The sequence below is a fragment of the Lactuca sativa genome, chromosome 4 (genome assembly GCF_002870075.4).
Source record: "Lactuca sativa cultivar Salinas chromosome 4, Lsat_Salinas_v11, whole genome shotgun sequence".
Lineage (NCBI taxonomy): Eukaryota > Viridiplantae > Streptophyta > Magnoliopsida > Asterales > Asteraceae > Lactuca > Lactuca sativa.
Window position 1 is genome coordinate 127,130,715 of NC_056626.2, and position 26,292 is coordinate 127,157,006.

At 34.7% G+C, this 26,292-nt stretch overlaps 1 protein-coding gene across 1 annotated transcript; it reads left to right on the forward strand.

Annotated features, from left to right (window-relative positions):
- The first annotated feature begins 22,510 nt into the window (after positions 1–22,510).
- LOC111891669 (serine/threonine/tyrosine-protein kinase HT1) lies at positions 22,511–25,960 on the forward strand. Its single transcript, XM_023887727.3, has 3 exons — positions 22,511–23,456; positions 24,771–25,226; positions 25,511–25,960. Exons 1-3 carry the CDS (start codon positions 23,070–23,072, stop codon positions 25,742–25,744), a joined length of 1,077 nt encoding a protein of 358 aa, XP_023743495.1. The 5' UTR covers positions 22,511–23,069; the 3' UTR covers positions 25,745–25,960.
- Positions 25,961–26,292: the final 332 nt, after the last annotated feature.

Below are 26,292 nucleotides of genomic sequence, written 5' to 3' on the forward strand. Positions count from 1 at the left end.
GAGATATACAAAATCAGGCTTTAACCGGTCCAGGCAAAACCAGTCTCGAGCCTAAAGATTCTCTCAAAAATTGGTAACTGACCTAATCGGTCCTCGACTAATTCTTGTATAAAAAGTTATTGTGGAACAATTTTATTTGATTTTAAAATACAAAAAGAAAAAAAAATTATATGATTTTAAAATACAAAAAGAAAAAAAAAATTATGAAACTCAATTTTCTTTAGAAACACGATATTTATTGACGTGTTATAATCGACTGTGTCTTCGTTGGACTTTATGAAGCTTAATTGTCGCCGTCTTCATTAGGTTTGGTGAATCTTGTCGGTTGTCGTAGCGGTCTTGAATTGTAATCCTGCCACTTTTGATACAGTTGTAGAAGTTTTAACTGTTAGTAACTTGTGGATCATGATAACTAAAATCTGAAAATCAAATTAAATACTTATGTCCATTTTTTATATTATTATATTCCTACACTAACCAATTAACATTTATATTTCCACACCAACCAAATAACATATTATCATGCACATGGTGATCCCCTCATCGGCCATGTTCTAGCAATGAACATGACTTGACATATTTGAGATAAGAAAAAAATATATATTTGAATGGATTGAACGTTGCAGGGACAAATATTCTCTAATATTTTTTTGGACCACACCATCATTATTCATTATTTTTACATTTTATCATCCTCTTTTCTAAATATGTGAAAATAAAATATCGGATAAATAATGAATAAAAAATTTATATTTCTAGCATATGTTCAAACTATAACCCAAAGTTTACTTATAAAAATCATTATTTGAACAATTACCTTTTTTTTTTAGTTTTATTTGTTAAATAAAATATAACCCAAAGTTTACTTGGTTTTATGCAATAAGAGGTTTTTTTTTTCGAATTTGTGAAGTGGTCTACAAAAACGTGGATTTTTTTTAATTATTGATATATTATTCAATTACAAATCGTAACTATATAGAATCTTTTCTTTCGTATTTGATTTGTTATCATCCAAATTATTTGAAATTTAGGGCCGGTCCAAACATGTATGGGGCCCAGGGCGAAAATAAAAAAATGGCCCCTCAAAGGCAAATATAATATAGATTAAAAAAATATCATTTACACATGTTCAATTAGCAATAATAAGCAAGTCAAATTGTTTATCGTTTGAGTTTGAAACGACCCTCAAAATCATTTAGGTAATAATTTTTTTATATGTATACACTACATAGCCCACAAATTTTGGGCCCCTGGAGACGTGGGTCCTGGACGGTCGCTCGGGTTGCCCACCGTCTGGACCGGCCCTGTTGAAATTATTGTTCGAGTCCGTGTGAAACCTTTGTTGATTTGTTTAGTCCTCTTGCAAATTTAAAATACACATATGTGATGTTTTAAGCAATAAGAGTTTTTTTTTTCGAATTTGTGAAGTGGTTTACAAAAACGTGGATTTTGTTTTAATTATTGATATATTATTTAACTACAAATTGTAACTATATAGAATCTTTTCTTTCATATGTGATTTGTTATCATCCAAATTATTTGAAATTATTGCTCGAATCCGTGTGAAACCTTTATTCATTAGTTTAGTCCTCTTGCAAATTTAATACACAAATGTGATGTTTTGATTGCAGCAGTTGTCCAAAATCCTCTATAAATATGATAAAATATTATTATATGAGTAAATATTAAATATAATATATCGGTTTTTTACGTACTTATACAATTTAAAAAATGGTACTTTTGATAGAGGTGTGATGATATTTGGTTTGTATATATGATGTGTCAAAAAAAGGTCGAAACATAATAGTTGACTACTCTTATAACTAGGGTTGTTAATCGGGTCAACCCGATCGGGTTTCGGGTTAAACGGGTCGGGTTAAACTGGTTTTTTCTTTAAAAAAATTTGACCCTAAACCCGACCCTATTAAGGTTCGGGTTAATCGGGTTGAGTTAGTCGGGTTAATCGGGTTTAAATAGAAATAAAATAATATTTGTTTATTTTAATAAATAACTTATAAATATAAGGACCTAAAATATAACGTTTTAAAAAGTAAACTCTTTGTACATGCAATGCAATGAATTTAAAAACTACAAAACCTTGGGTTCATAAACTTGCTTAACTTACGTATACAAATTTTTGTTACCTTTAGTATAACTATCAATTAATTCCTTATATATGTTTATTTTATTAAACCAATATAATTTACCTTTTAATACACCTTAATATGAAAAGATCCGATATGTATCGTTCTAGAAAATATAACCTAAGATTAGTAAATGTCAAATAAGCCAAACATATATGCATAATAATTTTCTTATTTCAAAGAAGATGTGTTCGTACTTCATATCTGGGGATATAATATGTAAAAAAATTATAGTATGCCCCTTATTCGGGTTAATCGGGTTAACCCGCAACCCGATTTTTAAAAAAAAATCAACCATAAACCCGACCCTAAATGCAATTCGGGTATGGCGGGTTAACCCGAATGACCCGATTTAGAATTTTGACCCTATTAAATCCGACCCTAAGTACCTTATTCGGATTCGGGTCGAGTCGGGTTAATCGGGTTCAAGTTTTTTTGACATCCCTACTTATAACTGTTGTAACTTTACAAATTAACAATTTATACATAATAAATAATATGAAAAAGTTGCTGTAACAATAATGTTATTGGTGTTTCTACTTTGTCATTTATTTTTGTTTGACTCGTCGGTATGGGTAGGTAAACAGTGTGGAGGGCCGATGTGGCATTTCCCCCCCCCCCCCCCCCCCCCTTTGTGGTAAGTTGCGTTCTTGTTACAACATAATGAAACGTGAGAAAATTCACACTAGCTTCCACTCGCAATATGTCGACGTGTGGCCACTCATTATTTTTAGACTTCCGAACCGGTTTGATCGTCTACAAACTATTATCGATAAAACTGCGGGGATGTGGTATTATTAGTATGTATATTTGTACATTAGCCCACTCTTGTATTTAGACTAAGGCTCATGCCTATATTTGTGTTTATATATGTATATAATCTTGATCGAGAGGTAATCAGAATGATATTAAATTAAATCCATAATAATAATTACTTCCAAACTTTCAAAGTTTCGAATCAAGTGGTTATTTTGGCAATTTCTTAAAAAAGGATTAAGTCGTTAAAAATAATTATCAAATATATATCGCCATTTTCGTTAATAATAAAAAGATTATTCAAAGTCGTAAAAATCGCAACAAATCTGTACACGTATTTTAGAAAAATAATAACAATAATAATTGAAACCAAAAAAAAAAAAAAAAAAAACAACTACATTGGCTATTTTACAGTTTGCTCTTATTTTCATTATTCAATATCACACAACAATCCTCAAACTACACATTGTCACATTCAAACACTCGTAAATACATCTACGTATCTTGATTATTATATTGGATAATTATTTTCAGATAATGACTAAAGAACCATTATTTCAAAAACTAAAAAATAATTAAAAGCTCTAACATATACATGTGGTATTCGATTCGTGAGGTTCTCCCACTAGGCTCTAGCTTTCTTTTTAAGACAATAATAAGAATTAAAAATATTAAATTAATACAAAATAAAAAGGATAGAGTTGTACCATATCGTACATCACGTGGCTGCATGTGTTTCAATTATGGCTTTGACAGTTACCCCTCTTGATCCCATTCCCCATCTTTCGCTATCACAAAAAAATAAAAAAAAAATACGTTATATTATATTTATATTATAATTTTGAACTGTTTCAATTATGTGATTGTTTTTAATAATAAAATGGATATCTAAATTACTAAAAAAGTCTTTAAGTTCATACGTTAATTTTTCCAACATAAAAATTGTTTTGTTACAAAAAGACTCGCTAATTTTGACCTACGTAAATATATTAAACTTTTGATTTTTTTCTCAGAGTGACTTCTTTTTCGCAGAGTATGTTTTTGAGAGATTTTTGTTTCTATAAAAGTCATATGTCCTACGGTTTTCTTTAACTTGGATGATCTTGAAAATGATGCAATACATCCATTTTTTAGTTATAGATTAGTTTTGTAAAATAAATTATAACAGTATTAAAATTGAAAGCGAAAGATTCTTATTGTAGTTCTTATAGAATCGACTTGGTGGATATGAGAATTGAATGATATAATCGATTTGCAATATTTGTTTCATTGTGAACTATAATCTATTTGGTGAAGAGAAGTGGTAGGTTAAATGACGAATAGAAAAGATGAAAGGAGTTTTGTGGGCCCATGCCCGCTCACAAAATCACGAGTTCATTTATACGCAGTGTATATTTTCTTGATCAAGGGTAAAATGGTGCGTTTTAGATAATATATGGACTATAAAATGAGTAATTCTATAATTTATTATAAAATTATTAATTTCTAAATGGAATTGAATATCTCAATTTTCAACCGCAATTTTAAAATCAAGATAACAAGGAAATGAAAATTGCAACTAGTAAAAAACAATCTTAAACTAGATTTTATCATGCATATTATCAAATCAAAATGATTTGGAAATCTAGATGAAATTGAGTATGTTTGTGTATAGGTTATTCACGCTGTCCGTTGATCTTTGGGTGATTTTCGTATTTTTTGCCAAATTCGCTTTAGTTCTTTTTGTGGGTGAATTTGGTCAAAGCTATAGACAATATGGGTTATCACAATCTTAATATGGAATGATTTATTGTTAGGAGGACTCGCCGAGGAGATTGAAGTAAGTTTTTATTAGAAAACAAAAGATTTTTTTTTTGATATAATAAGAAATAATATATATATTATAGTTCAATACATATCGATTGAAGGCAAACAGACAACAAGCTGCGCCGTTAGCCCTTTCTGAATGACAAAATCAATTTTTTTGAAAACAACATTTATGGATCTAGGAGATATGACATTAGAATGCATGACCCGTTGGACTCTATTAAGGAGCTCCACCGCCTCTGGTGCGAGAAAACCAAATGTATCGAATGCAAAAAGAACAAACACATGTTGATTTTCTCTACATGCATTCTCGTGCTTTACCACTTTGCACGCAGTGGCTTTCAAAGCGGCATGCCCAGCTGTGAAACTCATGCTCCCCAAACCAATGAAAGGAAAGACCTCAGTAAGATCCACACACGCATGCTTCCCTCCTATCCATCCAAATACCAAAATGTCAGTCGGTCTAAGTGTGGACCTGTCATCATGCGGGTCCGTCAAAAAGTTCACTGACGCTTCTTTCTTCACAGAAATACCAGCACGTCGACAAGCATCAAAGAGAACATCCTGAACCACATCATGTCTATACTTGAAACCAGGGAGCTCTCTACAATTAATCGTGTGTTCCCCAAAGGTATCCAAACATGCCTTGCCACAAACTGGGCATATCTCGTCAATTGGGAATATGAGAATCATGAAGCGGTAACGAAGGATAGTTCGGTACTCCACAGGAGACATATGCTGCCCAAGACCATCAATAGGGATAGTTAGCAGAAAATCCTGAGCATGAGGCGCCCGCAGACACTGAAAGACTATTTCCTGTCTCACAGTCATGTCGAAGTCGACTTCCATATCTTGGACGATTTTGCTAAACAGGGCACACGCCAAAGCTTATTGGGTTTCAGGGGGCGGTGTCCTTATTAGTGAAACCGCTACATTCAAATCTCGGAATCGTATCGCGAAAACGAGTCATAGCACATAGGTAATCCGAGTCCATACCACATATGTCACTGTCACGTAAGATGTGGTCTTGTAATGCCCAAGATTGGGCCCTCGAGGCTACAAATGCGTAGGAGGAAACCTCATAGGCCGAATACAAACCCAAACCATCGAAACGAATAGGTAAGGAAGCCAAGCGCCACTGAATGTCTCCAAAGAAGGGGCCTCCACATACCACCATATCCTCGATAGACCTGCGCAATCCTTTGTCAAAGAATAACGCTGCCTATTCTATGTGTACCGGTTGGCATGTCCTTAAACCAAAGAAAAGTTTTGCAATACTCATACATGATCGAAGCAAAAGGAGCTCACTCTACTGGTCACATAGTTGTGGAAGAAGGCCCATCAAATCAACAACATTGACCGCTCTCTTCATGGTCAGCCAGCTAATAAACCCCGCGTCTCTACTAACAGCCCCCCCCCCCCCCCCCCCCCCCAAGGAGCTTCACCCCCAAAGAAGGCCTCCCTATATCCGTTGGGAATAAATCGGCACGAAGCTTCCTACCACCACCTGAGGGCCAAAAAATCTTCGTTTTCTTGATGTTTAACTCAAGACCCAAACCTGGACCATGCAACCGAATTATGTTCAACACTCTAGCCACCTCCTTTGAATCCCCAATGATAGTCCCATCATTTAGATAAGCACGGAGAAGGAGCTTACAATTGTCTCTAATCTTGTGGAATTGATTAATGCAATTGATTTTTAATGGAGGGTACTTGAATTAATTAATGGCAATTATTGATAATGTTAATCTTGAAGACGTGGAAGATAAATGATATTCTCTGATTTACATAATTTCACTTCTCCGGCACCAATTGCATTATCATAACTTGATCACCAAAATTGTCCACACTACTCGAATTAATCTGAATAAAATGATGGTTATTGATTTACAATATTCATTATGCCCTATTTGTGAGTACGATGTGGAGAGGTGAAATCAGTTTATTGAATGCGAAGTAGCCAAAGAAATTTGATCAAAGGTTGCCTTATGGTCGGGGAGTCATTACGGAGTCATGATGATTTGAGGACTAGGCTTGATCGGGCAGATAGTTTTTACTTTTTATTTGATTTCGGCCAAAACGAAATTGTATGAGAATAATCATATTTTTAAAGAGAAGCAAATCAAGAAGGATTCTGGTTTTTATCCGGATGGCGCTATGGCGTTTTCTTGTTTAGGGACTAAGTGTAGACATTAGTAATTTTAAGATTTCTTGATGGGATTGGGTTAAAAATCCACGTTCACCATAATCTTTTTTTATTTATTATTTTTTTTATTTTTAATTTTTTTTTAATTTCATTCTAGTTTTTGATAGTTTGATTAAGAAAAGTCAGTTGGTTGTTCAAGGTATTTGAGTGGGTTATATACTTATATATAAAGTGAACGTATTTCAATTAATTTATATTCATACTTATACATTCATACTTAAATAATAAAGTACTTAAATAATAGATTTTGATAACATGATTTTAAAAACGTGTTATAATAGTAAATGATATACGTTCATACTTAAATAATTAATAAATAATCGACAAGTAAATCCAGTTTAGGTAATAAGAATCTTGATTATTACAACGATCATGTACTTCGAAATCCTTTGAGAAAACGAAATAAAAAAAATTAATCTTTTGAGAAAATGAAATTAGAAAAAACTTATCATATAATAATAATAATAATAATAATAATAATAATAATAATAATATCTATTATTGTACTAGATATATCGTATATATCTATTTTATAGTTTTTTTGTTATCAAAAATCTTCGAAACCCATTTTAATCACAAAATAAAACATATTATTATAGTTTTGACCTACGGGAAAAAAAACAAACATAATAATTAAAATTCCTAAAACTATTTTTTTAATAAACTTAAAAAATATTCAATGACAATTTGTTTTTAAAGAGTTAAAGGGGTTTAAATGTTTTAAATATAAAACCAAAATTAAATTGTGTAATTAACTAAAAATGTCTAAAGCCTTATTTTTATAATAATTAATTTTTTTACAAATAAATAATTTTTAAATTAATTAATAACAATAGTTAAAAATAATACAAAATTATAAATTACATTATCTTATCTTATATCTTACAAACAATGTTTTATATTGTAAATAATCATTATGGTCGAAATTAAGTAATTTCTAAATTAATTAAATAACGTTAAAAATAATATTAATCAAGCATAATATGTACTCTTTTTCCATTCCTAAAGTTATTTTAAAAAAACAATTCAAATGAAAGCCAAGTAATTGTCAAATAATTTCATTTTTATATATTAATTTAGGGTAAATAACATTATTTAATAGTTAATATTAGCGACATAATAATTTCAACAAAATATTTTTACCAAAATCTGAATTAAATAATTTTATTATTTTGACATGATACATGCTAGCATTCGTCTTATAATAATAATAAATCGTAATTTTCCAGAATAAGAAATCAACTAAAATTAGTAATTTGCCCAAAAAATCATACCTAGTGTTAACAACGAAGAAGTTACTATGAAGACGTTAATGTGATTTTTTAGCTTAATTCATGTCCAACAAACAACAAATTAGATATAACTTTGGTATAGTAACATTTTTATTTTGTCAAATAATATCAAACTTATTTAGTATATCAAAAACGTTATATTTTACTCCTGTAGATTTATAAATAACTTTATTTTCTAGTTTTTTTTTTTTTTTTTAAATTATTTCACATGGTAATTATTCCCATTGACCAAAAAAATTGCAGCGGTCGAAAACCGATTGCCACGGCGGCCCCTTGGTTCCGAAAGAAAGAGCGGGCAAGGCTTAGGCCGTATACGGAAGTAGTCCGACACACCCACGACTACCGGACACACGCCATGGGTCCCCATGCTTCTGTTTTGGTGTTCTTGTTAACCTCCCTTTTCTGTCCCCACCCTTTATATGACTATTCTATCCTCCTTTTGTTTTTATTATCCTTCAACCGTTGAACCCAACTAGACAAATTATAATTTATATAATAATGACACAGTTTGAATCTACTTCTAGCTTTTGTAATTCATATATATTGAGATTAAAAGTTTAATTTTATAGCATTTTAAGTTTCATACTTTTGTTTTTTGTTTTTACTATGTTGTAAATTTAGGTATGTGGGAGTCATTACAAAACTATAGTTAAATAACTATTTTTGAGAGTAAAAATGGTGTACCCCCCCCCCCCCCCCCCCCCCCCCCCCCCCTCCTGTGGAATGTTTCCTACCAAATATACAGACAAAATTTATTTTTTGAAAGTGTATATTTTTAAATGTTTACTATAGAATATATTAAAAATTAAGTTTAGGAATGCTTTAATTTATGAAAAGCAGAAGAATGTTATATTATCTAAATCTAAAGTTGAGAAAGAGCTGTAAATGATAGTATATGATAATTAATTTTCAATACCTATAAATTGTCAATAATATGGTTTTAACTTTTAAGGAAAGAAGATTATATGTTTGACTATATGTAAAATTTGTTCTGTATGTCTTAATACAAACAAAATATAATCATTTTGTAAATGAATATTAATATCACAAATATCTTGTAATAGTTATGCAAGAAATAACAAATAAGTATTATTATGATAACTTTGAGCATGATATAAAAATAATTGAAGCAATTTAATTTGAAATAGAATTGGTTGTTAGTTTTAACTTGAAAACCATAAAAACAATTGTAATTGTCAACTTCTTTTCCTATATCATATCATATCATATGTTATATATAAAACATATTAGTCTTGAATTTTAAGATGTACAAAATACAAACTTTTTGGTACAAATCAATTATGCATAAAAAAAAAACTATTAATACTTACCAAAATTTTGAAGACTTGAATTAAGGAAGATTATTAAAAAATTAATTGAGAGCAAAATAACAAATTTAAAATATTAAATCCATCAATATAAATTAATTTATATTTCTTAAACTACATACAAATAATAATTAATTTACATCAAATGTATAAATATATAATATAAATATAAGTTCTAAACATAAATATTTTAATTAAAAATTATAATTTTTCTTATTACATAATAACTAATAACAAAATCTAATAATTATTTTCCCGTAAGAAAAATATCCGCCAAAAAAACTATTTATCGTCGCTGCTTTGTACGGGCACATATCTAGTCAAATTCGGGTGTTACGTCTTCTTGGAATTCCTTTGTTGCCTTCTTAATTAATCCTCATCCTTGTCCTTTCCTCTGCCACTAGCTAAATAGTTTCCTGAGTTACGTACATTTAAAGTTTCTAAATAAGTAAGTCTAGGGCCTAGTGAATTCGTGTTGCACATATATGTCCATCACTTAAAAAAATAGTTTTATCATATATGTTCAATAAATCATACTGTATAACAAAACATATCACTCGATAACATAATTTAAGGGAATGACTAATTATCCAGAGAAAGAACTGAATGTTAATTTCCCTTCTTCTTGAGACAACTCATTATCCATTGTACTCAAGTATTTTAAATATCCAAGGAAATGAGTATGATTCTCAATTCTCATCCCCGCCGATCACACACATCCGTCATGCTCACGACGATTAAACACCCACCCGTTCCCACTAAACATGTCGCCCAAAAAAAACGCAGCATCGATAAACAACTTAAAATAACATTTGCACACAACCATACTTATCATAAAACATATTGTTAATAAATAATGAAAAAAACGCATATAAACCACATGATAAACTTTTATGTGCGAGCAACCACAGAACACAAAAACCTCTCTTGCAACCGATAAGTCCTAACCGAAGCTTTGTTACTAACCTGCACCCTATATTCAACCAACAAATTTTCTAAGGTTGTAATCCTAAAAAACATCATATGAGTTATTGTGACATCCCCATTTTCACGGTCAAAAAATATCAATTTGTTTATGCTTTATTTAATAAAATCAAAGTAATCATTTGATTAAAAGAGTTGCAGAATTTGTTCCCAAGACAAAATATGATAAGAATTTATCAAAGCATTTCTTTAAAGAAATGTATTTTCATTAAATAACAAAATCTCGGGATATCATGTTCCGATACGGACCAAAAGCATAAACAATATAAAATAGACCTTACAACAGTTATTTATAACTACTGACCTATAATCCAAAATCTCTCGTCAAGTCCACCAACTTATAGCCTTGTGTCATTACCTGTAATGCAAAGAAAACTGAGTGGGTCAGACTTAGGAGCCTTGTGAGCATATAGGGTTTTCAACCCACAATAATATATTTAGTATATTCAATCCTCAAACAATCAACCCAATTACCCATCCCCTTTATCTTCTTTATTTCTTAAGGTTTTACCCTAAGAATCGACTATCCTTCCTTCATTCGTTCCTAAGGATTGAAACAAAGTTCATTGCTGCCAAAGTTTATCTATCAGGTACTAAATCCATAGCTATCAGGCGCTAACTCTATAGTCACCAAGGTTCAGTTAACAGGCGCTAACTACATAGTCACCAAGGTTCACTTAACATGCGCTAACTCCATAGTCACCAAGGTTCACTTTAACAGGCGCTAACTCCATAGTCACCAGGGTTCACTAAACAGGCACTAACTCCATAGTCACCAAGGTTCACTTTAACAGGCGCTAACTCCATAGTCACCATGGTTCATTCATACCATCTTTCATTACACACCAATTATTCCATCTACCCATTTCTACCCAACATATTTGTAGATCTAAAATACAAATACAAGTTAACTCATTTAGAACCTATATAAAACATTCATTTCACGTCCACCTTAAATAAACAAACAATATATAAACACATAGCACGTATTCCATAGCAAATACTTCATATTTATGTGTTAGAAGAAAGTAACCACACACTCACTTGATAATACGATGATCGGACAGCACTACGGCTCTAAAAGTAGAATTCTTTGTTGAAACTGGGATGCTTCCTTGAAAATCGGGTCTCTCGCGGGCAGAGTTTCAGCTCGGAAACTTTAATTCTCGGGATTTTCGGGGCTTCGGGACTTGCTTCGGGTGTCAGAATTGATACCGGGGCTTCAGGGGTATAAATTGCCAAGGAGAAGAAAGAAAAGGGGGAGAGAAGTGAAAATTAGCAAATAAGATCGGCAACCCTCGTCTTATATTTATGGGCTGGTGGTCATAGGGTTACGTTGGGCGTAACTTTCATCTACACGGGGCGTAATGCCTCTTTAATGCGTACCTTGGGCATACTCCTAGTACGTTGGGCGTACCGGGTAGATAGGATCGGCACGTCATGAATTCCGGTATTATCCGAATTTATATTTTATTTATAAACTTTAATTATTTTAAAAACTTCAGAAATTCATATCTTCCTCATACGAGCTCCGTTTTCGACGTACTTTATATCCACGCGTAGGTGAGACTATGCTCTACAACTTTCTTTTAGACTCCGTCGGCTAATTTCAACTTTATGTTTATTATATTATTTTTAGTAGGTTGGGACAAGAAAACTCCGTTAGAAATTCATAACTTCTTCATCCGACGTCCGTTTTCGTCTATCTTTTCACCATTTGACTACTATCGACGAGATCTTCGATTCTCGTTTAGATTGTTTCGGCAAAATATCACTCGATCTCAATTTCGAGATTTGGGTTGTATACCGCTAAGTCGAAATTAGAAAAATCATAACTTCCTCATACGAAGTCAGATTTAGACGTTCTTCTTATGCACACTCTCGGTTTAACGTACTCTACGACTTTCGTTTAGATCGCTAAGGCTAAAAAGCATTTGATCGTAAATTCACTTTTTACGTTACACAACGTCGTGCCGGTTCTGTCGCGAAACTTCGACAGGTCATAATTTCTTTGTTATAACTCGAATTTCGGCGTTCTTTATATGTACGGAATCCTTGTAACATATACTACAACCTAGTTAAGATTAGTCCTTCTAAATAATCTTCCATCAAAAAGTCATTTTGATGCTTATATTCTCTAAATTGACTAGCCCGGATCTACGTGCGTTACAATTATCTCCCCCTCAGGATGATTACGTCCTGGAATCATCAACAAAAATAGGGATTGTATAATGATTCCATACGTTATCTTTCCATCCTAAGTAATAACCGTAACTTCTATGTTTCTTCGAAAGAGTATCTAACTCTAGGGCTTCTTGATTGCAGGCGATGCTCAATCTTGCATCTTCTTGTCGAACTATGTTGGACTTTCAATCATAACCTTCAAGTTACAAAATAATTCCTTATTCTGGACTCCTTCTTCTTCTTAGGATAAATACTTTCCTTTATCTATTGTAATAGACCGATGGGTCGTGTTCTAATGACTTCTCATCGTATAATGCAACGCTTAGAATCAAGTCCCTTAGAGTCAAATTTCCAGAATGGAATATACCTTCCTTCATATTCTAATGTGATATAATCACATTTTTTCATGTAGCATTTCTAGCTACTAACTTCTTTAACAACGAGCGTGATACAATTGGTTGCATTGATTTCAATCTTCTGACTTAAGTCAAATGCTACATCGAACTTGGTTCTCCGAACCATGTAACAAACTCATCGTAGTCGGACTCAATTTGATATGATCACTAGGGTCGAAATAACAACCATCTTACTAGTCATTACCGAAACAATAGTAACGACATACTTGAATAAAACGGAATCAATTACTAGCTTCTTGGTAACCTTGTGACTTTCCTCGATCCAAGTGCGAGTCCTGTGCTTCTGATAGTATAGGCCTCTACTACCATTCACACCTACTCATACTCGTCCCAAGTATTGTCTCGCAGTCAACCAAGTCATCATTCATAAATCATACAATCATTCACCACATCAAATAACAAAACCAGGGTTTATATTAATTCTTGAAACTATTACACAGAGGTTCAAGTTCACCCTATACTACGCCCTTAATAGGCTACACTTCCTAATATAGACTATATATATCAATATGAAGTCTTCATCCACGATTCTTCGCGTTGTTTTCTGCTTCGTCGAGGATCATGTGGAATGCCCTTGGCTGTGGCGGTGTGTTCTTCTTTGGGCAGTCTTTAGAAATATGCCCTTCTTCGTTACATCTGTAGCACGTCTTCTTGATAGGTGTGCACTTGTTGGCGTAATGCCTTGTCTTCCTACATTTGTAGCAAGTCATATCCTCGCTACATTTCCCGAAGTATTTCTTTTTACACTTCTCACACCACTTAGCTTCGTATCTTCCCCCGAATTTCGAGAATTTGCTTTCTTTGTTGATTATTGAAGATCCTTCACGTTTCCTTTTCTCTCCAACTTCAGCTCTCTCCAGACCCTTTTCTTTTATTTGGGTCTTAACATTCTTGGCTGCCCAGATGGCGACTTTCAGAGTGGTTGCTTGTTTGACTATCGGACCAAAGCCCGCTGGTAATCCATTGGCAAACTTTTTGACATTGGAAAGTTCAGTTGGAATTAGGTATGGAATAAGCTTCATCTTCTCCGTAAAGCTTATAGCATATTCAGTGATGCTCAATCTCCCCTTCTTCAGATTCTGGAACTCATTGTTGATTTCCAGAAGATCCTACTCAGAGCAGTATTGCATTTTCAGTTGCACCACGAACTCTTCCCAAAGCATCTTGCTAGCTTCTCCCTTAGGTAGTGAACCGGCAAGCAGCTTCCACCAGCTCAGCACTCCAGATTTTAACAGAGGAAATGTAAGAGCGGTTTTCTGCCTGTTGCTACACTCGCAACTTTCAAACATTGTCTCCATCTTGGAGTTCCAATCCATAACTTCTACTGGTGTTGGGCTTCCAGATAGACACGGTGGTTTGGATGCCATGATATCTTTATACTTGCATCCGCGTCCATCGTTTCCTCCATTCTGGTTGTTCTGACTAACTAACGGCGGGTTTTGTTGACCAATAATCCCACTGAATTTTCTTCCTTCCGACTGCCCTTTCGCTCAATTCGGGCTGTTCAATCGGTATTGTAGCTTCCTCTTGATTATGTTGGAGTAATCGTCTTGTCTCCTCCATTTGACGATCCAACATCATCTGCATCATTTCTTGTACCCCAGCCATCGTCATTGGCTCAGGTGCAGCTGCTACAATAGGTACCTGTTCAATCCCTGGTGGTTGATTTCTGTTCCCATTTGCATTCTCGACTCCACTGCGGGTTCTCGACATTTTTTATCTACATGCCGAATATGGTGAATTTAGATCCTCATTCACGATTTGACATTTAAATTCTCCTTATCACTCCGAAACGTTTACATGCTAGATCTAATATCATAGTCATACGCTTAGAATCCTACACACATAAGGTTTCCAGATCTGGTTGGCAACAAACCATAGATCCGAACAAATAATATCATATATGGCAAACATATAGCATTTTAGGCATCATTCCTAAAATATACTAGTGCTTGTGTCAATTTAGGTGTACTAATTAAAATATAAAAGACACACTTAACTCACAATCATTGCTTAGCATCCTAAGTTTAAGTCCAAAAATCTTACAAATTCCTAGTTCGCTTAAACTAATGTTCTGATACCAACTGTGATATCCCTATTTTCACGGCCAGAAAAGACCGATTTGTTTATGCTTTGTTTTATAAAATCAGAGTAATCCTTTGATTAAAAGAGTTGCAGAATTCGTTCTCAAAACAAAATATGATAAGAATTTATCAAAGCATTTCTTTAAAGAAATGTATTTTCATTAAATAACAAAATCTCGGGATGTCATGTTCCGATACAGACCAAAAGCATAAACAATATAAAATAGACCTTACAACAGTTATTTATAACTATTGATCTATAATCTAAAATCTCTCGTCAAGTCCACCAACTTATAGTCTTGTGCCATTACCTGTAATGCAAAGAAAACTGAGTGGGTCAGGCTTGGGAGCCTGGTGAGCATATAGGGTTTTCAACCCATAATAATATATTTATTATATTCAATCCTCAAACAATCAACCCAATTACCCATCCCCTTTATCTTCTTTATTTCTTAAGGTTTTACCCTAAGAATCGACTATCCTTCCTTCATTCGTTCCTAAGGATTGATGTAACGACCGAAAAATTCCAACCAATTTAAACTTTTCAAAAACAACCCGATTTCATTAAATTATTACAAAAAGGTTTTCAATACAATTAATTTAGAGTATTCCCAGAATCACATCACAAAACATAATCATGAGGAGCGGTACGATCACGCCTTTGCCTTGCCACGGTCTCCTGAAGAACCTGAAAAACATTAAACCACAACTGTAAGCCCGAAAGCTTAGTGAGATATCCCCAAAATACCAACCACATATACCATACACGCATAACATGCTATATCATAACAGAACACAGAACAGCCATGCACTCCGGGTCTACTGTGTGACTGGTCCGCTGCACCGGCCAACAGTTCACCTGGTCCACCCTCCGAGTCTAGTCACATACATCGAGTCTACAGTGTGATTGGTCCGCCCACACCGGGCCTTCAATCTACCTGGTCCACTCTCTGAATCTACAATATGACTGGTCCGCTCGCACTGGGCCTTCAGTCGGCCTGGTCCACTCTCCGAGCCTCGGCACGTCTGGTCCTCCCTCTTGGGGCCTACAACCTATTCGGACCGCTCGCTGGGCCTTCGGGGTAACCGGTCCGCCCTGGGTATGTTGGCCTACAACACAAAGCAGGTCCCGCCTCAACCCATCCCCAGTCCAACAACCATGTGCACATAAACATTCAATCATATAACATATCACATCCAATCAAACCAATCTAACAGATCACATAGCATAACATCATCTTAACCAGGATACCGACCTAACCGGTCACTAGCATAGCATCATCCTATATACCAGGATTCCAACCTTAACCAAGTCTCTAACATATACCATCCTAACTACCAGGATGCAACATGGCAAAGCAATAACATAACAACGATACCCGGTTCACAATCCGATAAAAGGGCCGACCTTGGTGCCGTAGAACCTGTTGATATAGTGAGGATAACTCACCTCGCAACTGCTGACTGAACCGATAAACCCGAGCTGCTCCAACCACTGATATGATTTCCACCACTGGTCAACCACCAAAACACTGAACTCAAAACAAATACCAACAATTACCAAAATGCCCTTGGAAATCAACTGGTCAACCCTTGGTCAAAGTCAAAGTCAAAGTCAACCCCTGACTGACTCTACTCGCCGAGTCAACCCGATGAATCGCCGAGTCCCCATACACAAAACTTCCCCAATCCGCGACTCAACTCGCCGAGTCACCCCGAGACTCGCCGAGTCCAGCAACTCTGAGTCCTTTCACACTCGCCTCACCGAGTCATCCCTTGACTCACTGATTCACAGCTCAACCAGAAGAAGCTTGGACCTCACGACCAGACTCGCCGAGTCCAAGAACAGACTCGTCGAGTCCAAGGCTATCTTCAACCTACTCGCTGAGTTGTTCTTCCAACTCGCCGAGTTCCAGTCCATCTTCAAGCAACTCGCCGAGTACACCTTTGTGACTCGTCGAGTGCCTCTAGATCTAATCCCATATAGAAGCCTTCCAGGCCATGCAATTGATCCAAAACGTAGATCTACCCTTCTACAACCCATCCATCACGTAAAGTGGCAAACTTTACGTGAATCCAAAGAGATCTAGGCATTTTACACTCTAGGGCTAGGGTTTGGGACAAGATGGCTTCACCAAACACTCAAGGACAAGGACTTTAATGCACTCTAGACCTTCTCCATTCCAGATCTGAGGTAGCAACCTCAGATCTATCCTTCAAACTCAAGATACCACAAGCTAAACCTCCCACACATCCCAAAAATGATGAATCTAGATGAATAGCAGCCCAAGAACGAGATAATACCTCAAAAGGAAGCCCCAACAACAAAGAAATCCGAATCTTAGCAAAGCCCCTTGCTCCAAGCCTCCTAACTCTCTAAGATCTCCTCCAAAATCTCTTCTCCAAGGCTCAAATGCACTAAAATCCTTCACAATCGCGTTTCTAGGGTTTTCTGGACTTCAAGGGAGGGTAAGGAGGCTGGGGAGAGGGTATAATGTCCTTTATATAGGGCTCATCCTCCGAAATTAGGGTTTTCTCCACTCAGCACCAACTCGCCGAGTCCAGCTGCCGACTCGCCGAGTTGGCCACTTGACACGCGACGAGAGTCGCGACCCTACTCGCCAAGTTCACTTATGGACTCGCTGAGTAGCCCTTTCCCAATTACACTTTTAACCCTTCGACTCTACTCTTGATATTCCGGGATGTTACAATTGACCTAAGGAATTGACACAAAGTCTATTGCTGCCAAAGTTTATCTATCAGGTACTAAATCCATAGCTATCAGGCGCTAACTTCATAGTCACCAAGGTTCACTTAACAGGCACTAACTCCATAGTCACCAAGGTTCACTTAACAGGCGCTAACTTCATAGTCACCAAGGTTCACTTAACATGCGCTAACTCCATAGTCACCAATGTTCACTTTAATAGGCGCTAACTCTATAGTCACCAAGGTTCACTTAACAGGCGCCATAGTCACCAAGGTTCACTTTAACAGGCGCTAACTCCATAATCACCAAGGTTCACTTTAACAGGCGCTAACTCCATAGTCACCATGGTTCATTCATACCATCTTTCATTACACACCAATTATTCCATCTACCCATGTTCTACCCAACATATTTGTAGATCTAAAATACAAATACAGGTTAACTCATTTAAAACCTATATAAAACATTCATTTCACGTCCACCTTAAATAAACAAACAATATATAAACACATAGCACGTATTCCATAGCAAATACTTCATATTTATGTGTTAGAAGAAAGTAACCACACACTCACTTGATAATACGATGATCGGACAACACTACGGCTCTAAATGTAGAATTCTTTGTTGAAACCAGGATGCTTCCTTGAAAACCGGGCCTCTCGCGGGCAGAGTTTCGGCTCGGAAACTTTAATTCTTGGGATCTTCGGGACTTGCTTCGGGTGTCGGAATTGATACCGGGGCTTCGGCGGTATAAATTGCCAAGAAGAAGAAAGAAAAGGGGGAGAGAAGTGAAAATTAGCAAATAAGATCGGCAACCCTCGTCTTCTATTTATAGGCTGCTGGTCATCGGGTTACGTTGGGCGTAACTTCCATCTACGCAGGGCGTAATGCCTCTTTAATGCGTACGTTGGGCGTATTCCTGGTACGCTGGGCGTACCGGGTAGATAGGATCGGCGCGTCACGAATGCCGGTATTATCCGAATTTATATTTTATTTATAAACTTTAATTATTTTAAAAACTTCAGAAATTCATATCTTCCTCATACGAGCTCCGTTTTCGACGTACTTTATATCCACGACTAATTTTGACTTTATTTTTATTATACTATTTTTAGTAGGCCGGGACAAGAAAACTCCGTTAGAAATTCATAACTTCTTCATCTAACGTCTGTTTTCGTCTGTCTTTTCACCATTTGACTACTATCGATGAGATATTCGATTCTCGTTTAGATTGTTTCGGCAAAATATCACTCGATCTCAATTTCGAGATTTGGGTTGTATACTGCTAAGTCGAAATTAGAAAAATCATAACTTCCTCATACGAAGTCAGATTTAGACGTTCTTCTTATGCACGCTCTCGGTTTAACGTATTCTACGACTTTCGTTTAGATCGCTAAGGCTAAAAAACATTTTATCGTAAATTCACTTTGTACGTGACACTAGGGGTGCAAACGAGTCGAGTCGAGCCCGAGCCTGGTCAGGCTCGTTTAAGTTTTATGAGGTTCGAGCTCGAGCTCGGCTCGATTCGAGCTTCTTATACTGAGCTCGGCTCGAGCTCATAAATAATTATACAAGCTCGACTTGGGATCGGGCTCGACTCGTTTTTTGTCCGACGTGCCTAAATAAGATTAAGCTCGGTTTGAGCTCGTTTACTAATACCCTAAATCCCTAATCCCCAAATATGTTTTTATTTTAATATATAAAAAACATAATAAATTATTTTATATAAAGTTTCGTTTATGCTCGCGAGCATAATCGAGCTTAGTGACATAGGCTCAAGCTCGAGCTCGTTTAATAAACGAGCTTAATATTAAGCTCGAGCTCGGCTCAGAATCGTTTAAAATCGGTTTCAAGTCGAGCTTTTAACGATCCGATCCCGAGTAGCTTGGCTCGTTTGCACCCCTACGTTACACAACGTTGTGCCGGTTCTGTCGCGAAACTTCGATAGGTGATAACTTCTTCGTTATAACTCGGATTTCGGTGTTCTTTATATGTACGGAATGCTTGTAACATATAATACAACCTATTTAAGATTAGTCATTCTAAATAATATTCCATCAAAAAGTCATTTTGATGCTTATCTTCTCTAAATTGACTAGCCTGGATCTACGGACGTTACAGTTATTTTGGTTCAACTGTCTACGTGTCTTGTTCGGCTAACTAATAATTATTCATTTACATTAATTAAAAAGTTCGAAATTGGTGTAAATATATATGTCTTTTCTTCTTTTTTATCCTTACATTTCCAACATATAGTTTCTCTTTAAAATCAATACTCATATAAAAGTGAAATCAATAAAACATGGACACTTATAATTTTAAAGATAATAATAATATTAATATTAATGAAAGTTAGCAAACTGTTAAAACTATAACCAACAATTTATCAAAACTTTAGGGACTAATTTTATAAAGTTCAGTTAGCGTCTAGTAAAAGATGTGAAACAAGGCTCTGGATACTTTATTTTCTTAAATGCTACTCCCATTGAGGTGGCAGTCTCTATTTCTTTTTATTTTTGTTTTTTTAATTCATATACTTATAAAAGAAACAAATCCGAATACATCTTCCTCTTTACATGTTTCTTTTTGTTTTTCTTTTCTGCCATTATCGAACTGCTAGAGCTCTATATGTTATACAAATTAAACCTGAATAATTATATAAAATCATCATTTATTTTCTCCACCTTTCACTAACATATAACAATAAATAATTTTCAGAAATCATTTCAAATCATGATACACTTAAGCTTTTTTTTTTTATCGAATATTTATCATTTCAAATTTCCATCGATTAGATCATATGATTGGCCGAACTCAGACACTATATAGAACCTAAACACGTAATGAGAACATATAAGCCTAATTAAGGACCATACCAAACTAAAATCAAAGAATCATACCTTAATTTGCTAGATAGCTCCGGAAACCTTCACGAACTTCAACCCCGATTTCTATTTTGTTTCTCCAACCTTTTTTGCAATTTTTGTAGGTATTCCACTCTATTTCTCGTGTCTTTTATAATGCTCAAGTTTGTAACCTTTCTAGTTAACCAAAAAGTCCAAATTTATGATTCTAATGATGAGTTTTGGAATTAAAATTCCATAATTTCTCTATTTACTCCTAATTAATTCCTTAATCATAATTATAATAATATATTTATACCATATATTTATATATTTATTTTAATTTGAGATATCACAAACTTCATCCTTCGAAAAATTCCATCCTTGGAATTTGAAGGAATAACCAAATAAGGGTATTTGGTCTTCTTACCAAATAAGGGAATTTGAACGAACAACTAAAACACTCTAAACTTATAAACTATGTGAAGTTTTATTTCACTATATCGAAATAAACTGTTATAAATATGCAGGAAATGGAGTTTGCTCATATTCTAAGGCATAGCATAGTGAATATGAAGATATGCCAGATTACCTTTTGATCCTTACATTTATAAATTCATTCAAATATTATATGATAATGGTAGCCTTCTTTTATTTTTTCTTTGCATGATTCTTATGATCTTCTTCTGCAATATCTCCGCAAGACACCATCCATTACAATGTTTGGTATTATCAATGAGGCAGTGGCGGAGCCAGGAATTTTGATATGGGGTACAAACATTATCAATATATATTCTATGTAGTTATCATATCCCGGACATTAAAAAACATGGTACAATATCTTAAGCTGGGGGTACAATAACATAGATCATGTTTACAAATAAATTTTTTTATATACATAAAACAATTTTTTGGGGATGCTGTAGTACCCCCAACGCCCCATCTAGCTCCGCCACTGCAATGAGGGCTAAATGATTGTAATAAAAACATATATATTTCTGATTTATTATGTTATACTCACGGACCAACCATATATATTTCTAACTTATTATACTTTTTTAAACCCGTGTCAATGGTGCGACGGTTTTTAACTTTTTACTACTTTATATAATTCTTAAAAACAATTTGAATTTTTTAAAATCCGTCAAGGGTGATATGGTCAAATTGTATGCTAATAACAACAAAATCAAAAGGTATTCAATGTCAATATTGAAATCAATTCCTTAATTAGAGACATTTCACCTACTAACATGATCATTGATCCACTCTCTTGAATGAATGTACGATTACACCCTTAACACAAACATCACAAGTTTACTTTACTTTATTTTCTTTTTTCATATAAAACATTTAAATCATACTATGAACTTTTAAACTACAGTTACAAGAGGAATATGATGTATTTAAAAAAAATAGGACTGATGAACTACATATGACATTAGTTTATATATTATATTGGTCATTAAACAGGTAACATTCTAAATGAATTGTTTACAACTATTCATGAGCATATATTGTTATTATCTAAATTATTTTCCTGTATCCCTCGTGTTCAAAGTTCAAACAATGAAACTTGTCATATTGAGAGAAGTAGAAAATGTTTAAATTAATATTTTATTTTTTATAATTTTATATATCAATTTCCAATGTGATAGCGAGGGGTATAGTTGGAAAGTAAAAAATGGGGTAAACGTCAGGATCAACGGCAATACCCCTCTTGTCTCCTCTGAAGTGGATCTTCGCACGTTATGATTGTTACAAGGACTGTGAAAGACTCCACACCTCAACTGTATTTCTCCCATTTTTCTAGTGAGAGAATATTCTAGGAAGAGAAAACCCACCACCTCCACCACCACCGCATCCGCCGCCGGCCGACAATCTATCTTCTTTCTTTCAACCTTCTTCTCTCATCTCTAACACACAGACTTCTGGTAAACCCTAACTCACTCTGAACGCAAATCTGTTCAGATTTCATTCTGTGTATGCACATTCACGGTTTTCGATGTAGTTCGTCGTCGTTTCATGTAGATTTCGTAGTTTCAACTATGCGGAAAAAGACGGAGTAGATTTGGTTTGGCTTTGAGATTTTCCTTTTTGCACAGATATCTATGCATATCTAATCCTCTCACTTTTACCTATCTCTGGATCGACAGCGTTTTCACGTCGTCGGACTTTTTCGTTTTTGTTTTTGTATCGAACTCGAATCGCTTTTGGATAATAATTGTTTAATGTAGTTAGTTGAAGCTTCGGTGAGTTGGATTATTTCGACGTATTTTCGTTACTGCGAAGTGTGAGGTAAAAATTGATGAATCTATGAAGAAATTAAACTGGTTTAAGCAAATTTCGAACAATGGGAAGCTGGAGAGGAGGCTTTCTCTCGGTGAGTATAAGAGAGCAGTGTCGTGGTCGAAGTATTTGGTATCATCTGGAGGTGAGATTAAAGCAAAAGGGGAAGAAGAGGAAGAAGAAGAAGAGGAAGGATTAGAATGGAGTGCTGATATGTCACAACTCTTCATCGGTAATAAATTCGCTACAGGGAGGCACAGTAGGGTTTACAGAGGGGTTTATAAACAGAAAGATGTCGCTATTAAGCTTGTTAGTCAGCCTGAAGAAGATGGCGATTTGGCCTCTATGTTGGAAAGACAGTTCACTTCTGAGGTCGTCTTGCTTTTTCGTCTTCAACATCCCAACATCATCACTGTAAGTCGCAAATAATAGTCATGAATTAATTGATTCTCATCCTATAAGAAAGAATGAAGAATCCACCATAACTTTTAACTTTAGCACTTAGATTTCTTAGATTCTGTTTTCCCTTCCATGCTTGGTAACTACACCGTACAACAACCATGTGAAGCCTAGTTTGAGATCGATGGCCTGAAACGTTGTTTTCATAACTTGTAGCAATAAATGGAAGCTTTCAATTCGGGTGTAATTGTTGGTGCATGTCTACATTCATAGCCATAACAGGCTAGATTTCCAAGGACCTGCCATGTTGCACCGAAAGTTTTCATTTTCATGGCCACAGCTTTCAAGTCTTCACATGTTAGGTGTTGATTACACCGTACAAGCATGTGGAGTTCCTGAAATGGCAGGATGAAATCTAATTCTGGGTATACATGTATTTTCTGAAAATGTAATAGAAAGCAACATAACTTTTCAAACGGAATATTATCAGGAAAATGGACCACATCACCTTTTTCTCTAGCTTTTTTTTTTTATCAAAGATTTTACTTATATAATCTGTTGTTACTTTTAGGATCATGTTGGTGGAGGACTTGAATTAAGAATCTTTTGTCCTGCCGACTTATATATTAAAGCTTATAAAGAAAAAATCTTAGATTATTCAATTGACAACTGGTATTTACTTGGGTGAAAAAAAATAGTAAAAAACTTTTTCTTCTTTGTCATGATTAAGAAATTCAAAGACATTGATTTGGGTTTGTTTAATTATTATCTTAATTTGGCCAACAAAAAGCATAATCATTGTTGTCTTAGTCCTTCAACAACCTCTTAAATTTATTACCATGGGTAAAATTAGGCTGTAAAAAGTGTGAATGAAAGAGACACTGTTGTAAAGTAGTACACTTTAATGGTCCAAAAGTCTTTAGCTATATATTGTACTTCCTTTTGTTTTCCATTCCTTTTTTTTCCTTTTTGTTTTTCTTGTTGCTATTAAGCCATATCTTGTTCTCCACTTGCATCAATATAAAGTTGACATGAAATTTTCTTGTTACCTTTTTGTTTTACTAGATGAAAGGCTAGCTGCTAGCTAATAAAAAAATGACATTTAGTAAAAACTAGCTATAAAATGTAAAATGACATAAATGGCATGTAGAAAAATGAATCAATATTAAAAGGAATTACAATCTTCCTTTTTAGATAACAAGAATATTTAATTATTTGTATCATAACTTAAAATATATAATATAATAAAGTACACATGATGATAATATTAACTATTACATCTCTCCAAGCTAAATTAATAAGAAACATGATTTGTTGTTTTTGATGCAGTTGATTGCAGCTTGTAAGAAGCCTCCTGTATTTTGCATAATCACGGAGTACTTATCAGGTGGTTCACTAAGGGCATATCTCCATCAACAAGAACCATATTCAGTGCCTCCAAATCTAGTTCTAAAGTTAGCCCTTGATATTGCATGTGGTATGCAATACCTTCATTCTCAAGGCATACTCCATAGGGATCTCAAATCTGAAAATCTATTGCTCGATGAAGATATGTCTGTAAAAGTAGCAGATTTTGGCATCTCTTGTTTAGAATCCCAATGTGGGAGTGCAAAAGGGTTCACTGGGACATACCGTTGGATGGCTCCGGAAATGATTAAAGAAAAAAAACACACAAAGAAAATCGATGTTTACAGTTTTGCAATTGTTCTGTGGGAGCTTATAACCGCATTGACACCCTTCGATGACATGACTCCTGAACAGGCTGCATTTGCTGTCTGTCAGAAGGTATTCTCATTTAGGTTGAAATCCTGGTCGGAGAATTTCAACCTAAACCCTTTGATTTTAGGTTGAAATCATGGATGAAAGATTCAACCTAAAAGCTTTCATTTAGTGTTTATGTTGAAATCCTGGATCGTGGATTTCAACCTAAACGCTTTTATTTACGGTTTAGGTTAAAATCATGGATGGAGGATTTTAACCTAAACCCCTTTGATTTTCATGTACATGTTATTATATACAAATAACATGCGCATTTAATTGATTTGTATGATTCTGTTTTGGTTATGCAGAATGCACGACCTCCGTTGCCCGAGTCATGTCCAAGCGCGTTTGGTGAATTGATTAAGCGGTGTTGGTCAGGCAACCCAAAGAAAAGGCCGGGATTTAATGAAATAGTGAGGATTCTTGAAAGATACGCTTCGTGTGTGGAAAAAGATCCTGATTTCTTGACATCATATGAACCTGGTGATGGTAGTTTACTCGGGTGTTTGGGTCCCCGTAAAAGTAAAACTACTACTGTATAAGTATTACGGGAATTAATCATGGATTATGCCAAAGTGTATGATCTGGTTGTGTTCCCTGTTGTTCAATGATTATGATTATGATTATAAATACAATACTTGGATCTTGGGATTGTTATTGGTATTGGCTTCCCCCCTATTGTAATTTGTGTGGGGATTTAGATAGAATATACATTCTGTTTATATAAGACCAATTTATGACATGTTTATGTTTATGTTTGTCGTGATGAGTGATTGAGTTGCTGAAGTGGTAGCTATTGTTTTATCGGTTGACCTTGTTTGCTTAGGATTCCATAATTGGTTAGAGGCCACGTGAGTTAGATGTATTTGTTATAAAAAAGAGTTAAGTTCCGTTTGTAAATTAATGCTCATTCGACCTAACAAACAGCACAAGAGCCACGATAGGATTGGGATTTATTACAACATCAATACGGAAAGGTGATTAATGGCAACTGAACAAAATTTGCAAGATAAAAACCCCAATACAAAGAAGATTTGACAACAAAAAGTACCTTAGCAAGATTTTCTATTGATGTAGAAATAAAAACCAA

Coding starts and splice junctions, on each gene's coding strand:
- LOC111891669 (XM_023887727.3), top strand. CDS start 23,070: ATGAAGAAATTAAACTGGTTTAAGCAAATTTCGAACAATGGGAAGCTG. Junction 23,457..24,770: donor AACATCCCAACATCATCACT/GTAAGTCGCAAA, acceptor TTTTTGATGCAG/TTGATTGCAGCTTGTAAGAA. Junction 25,227..25,510: donor CATTTGCTGTCTGTCAGAAG/GTATTCTCATTT, acceptor TTGGTTATGCAG/AATGCACGACCTCCGTTGCC.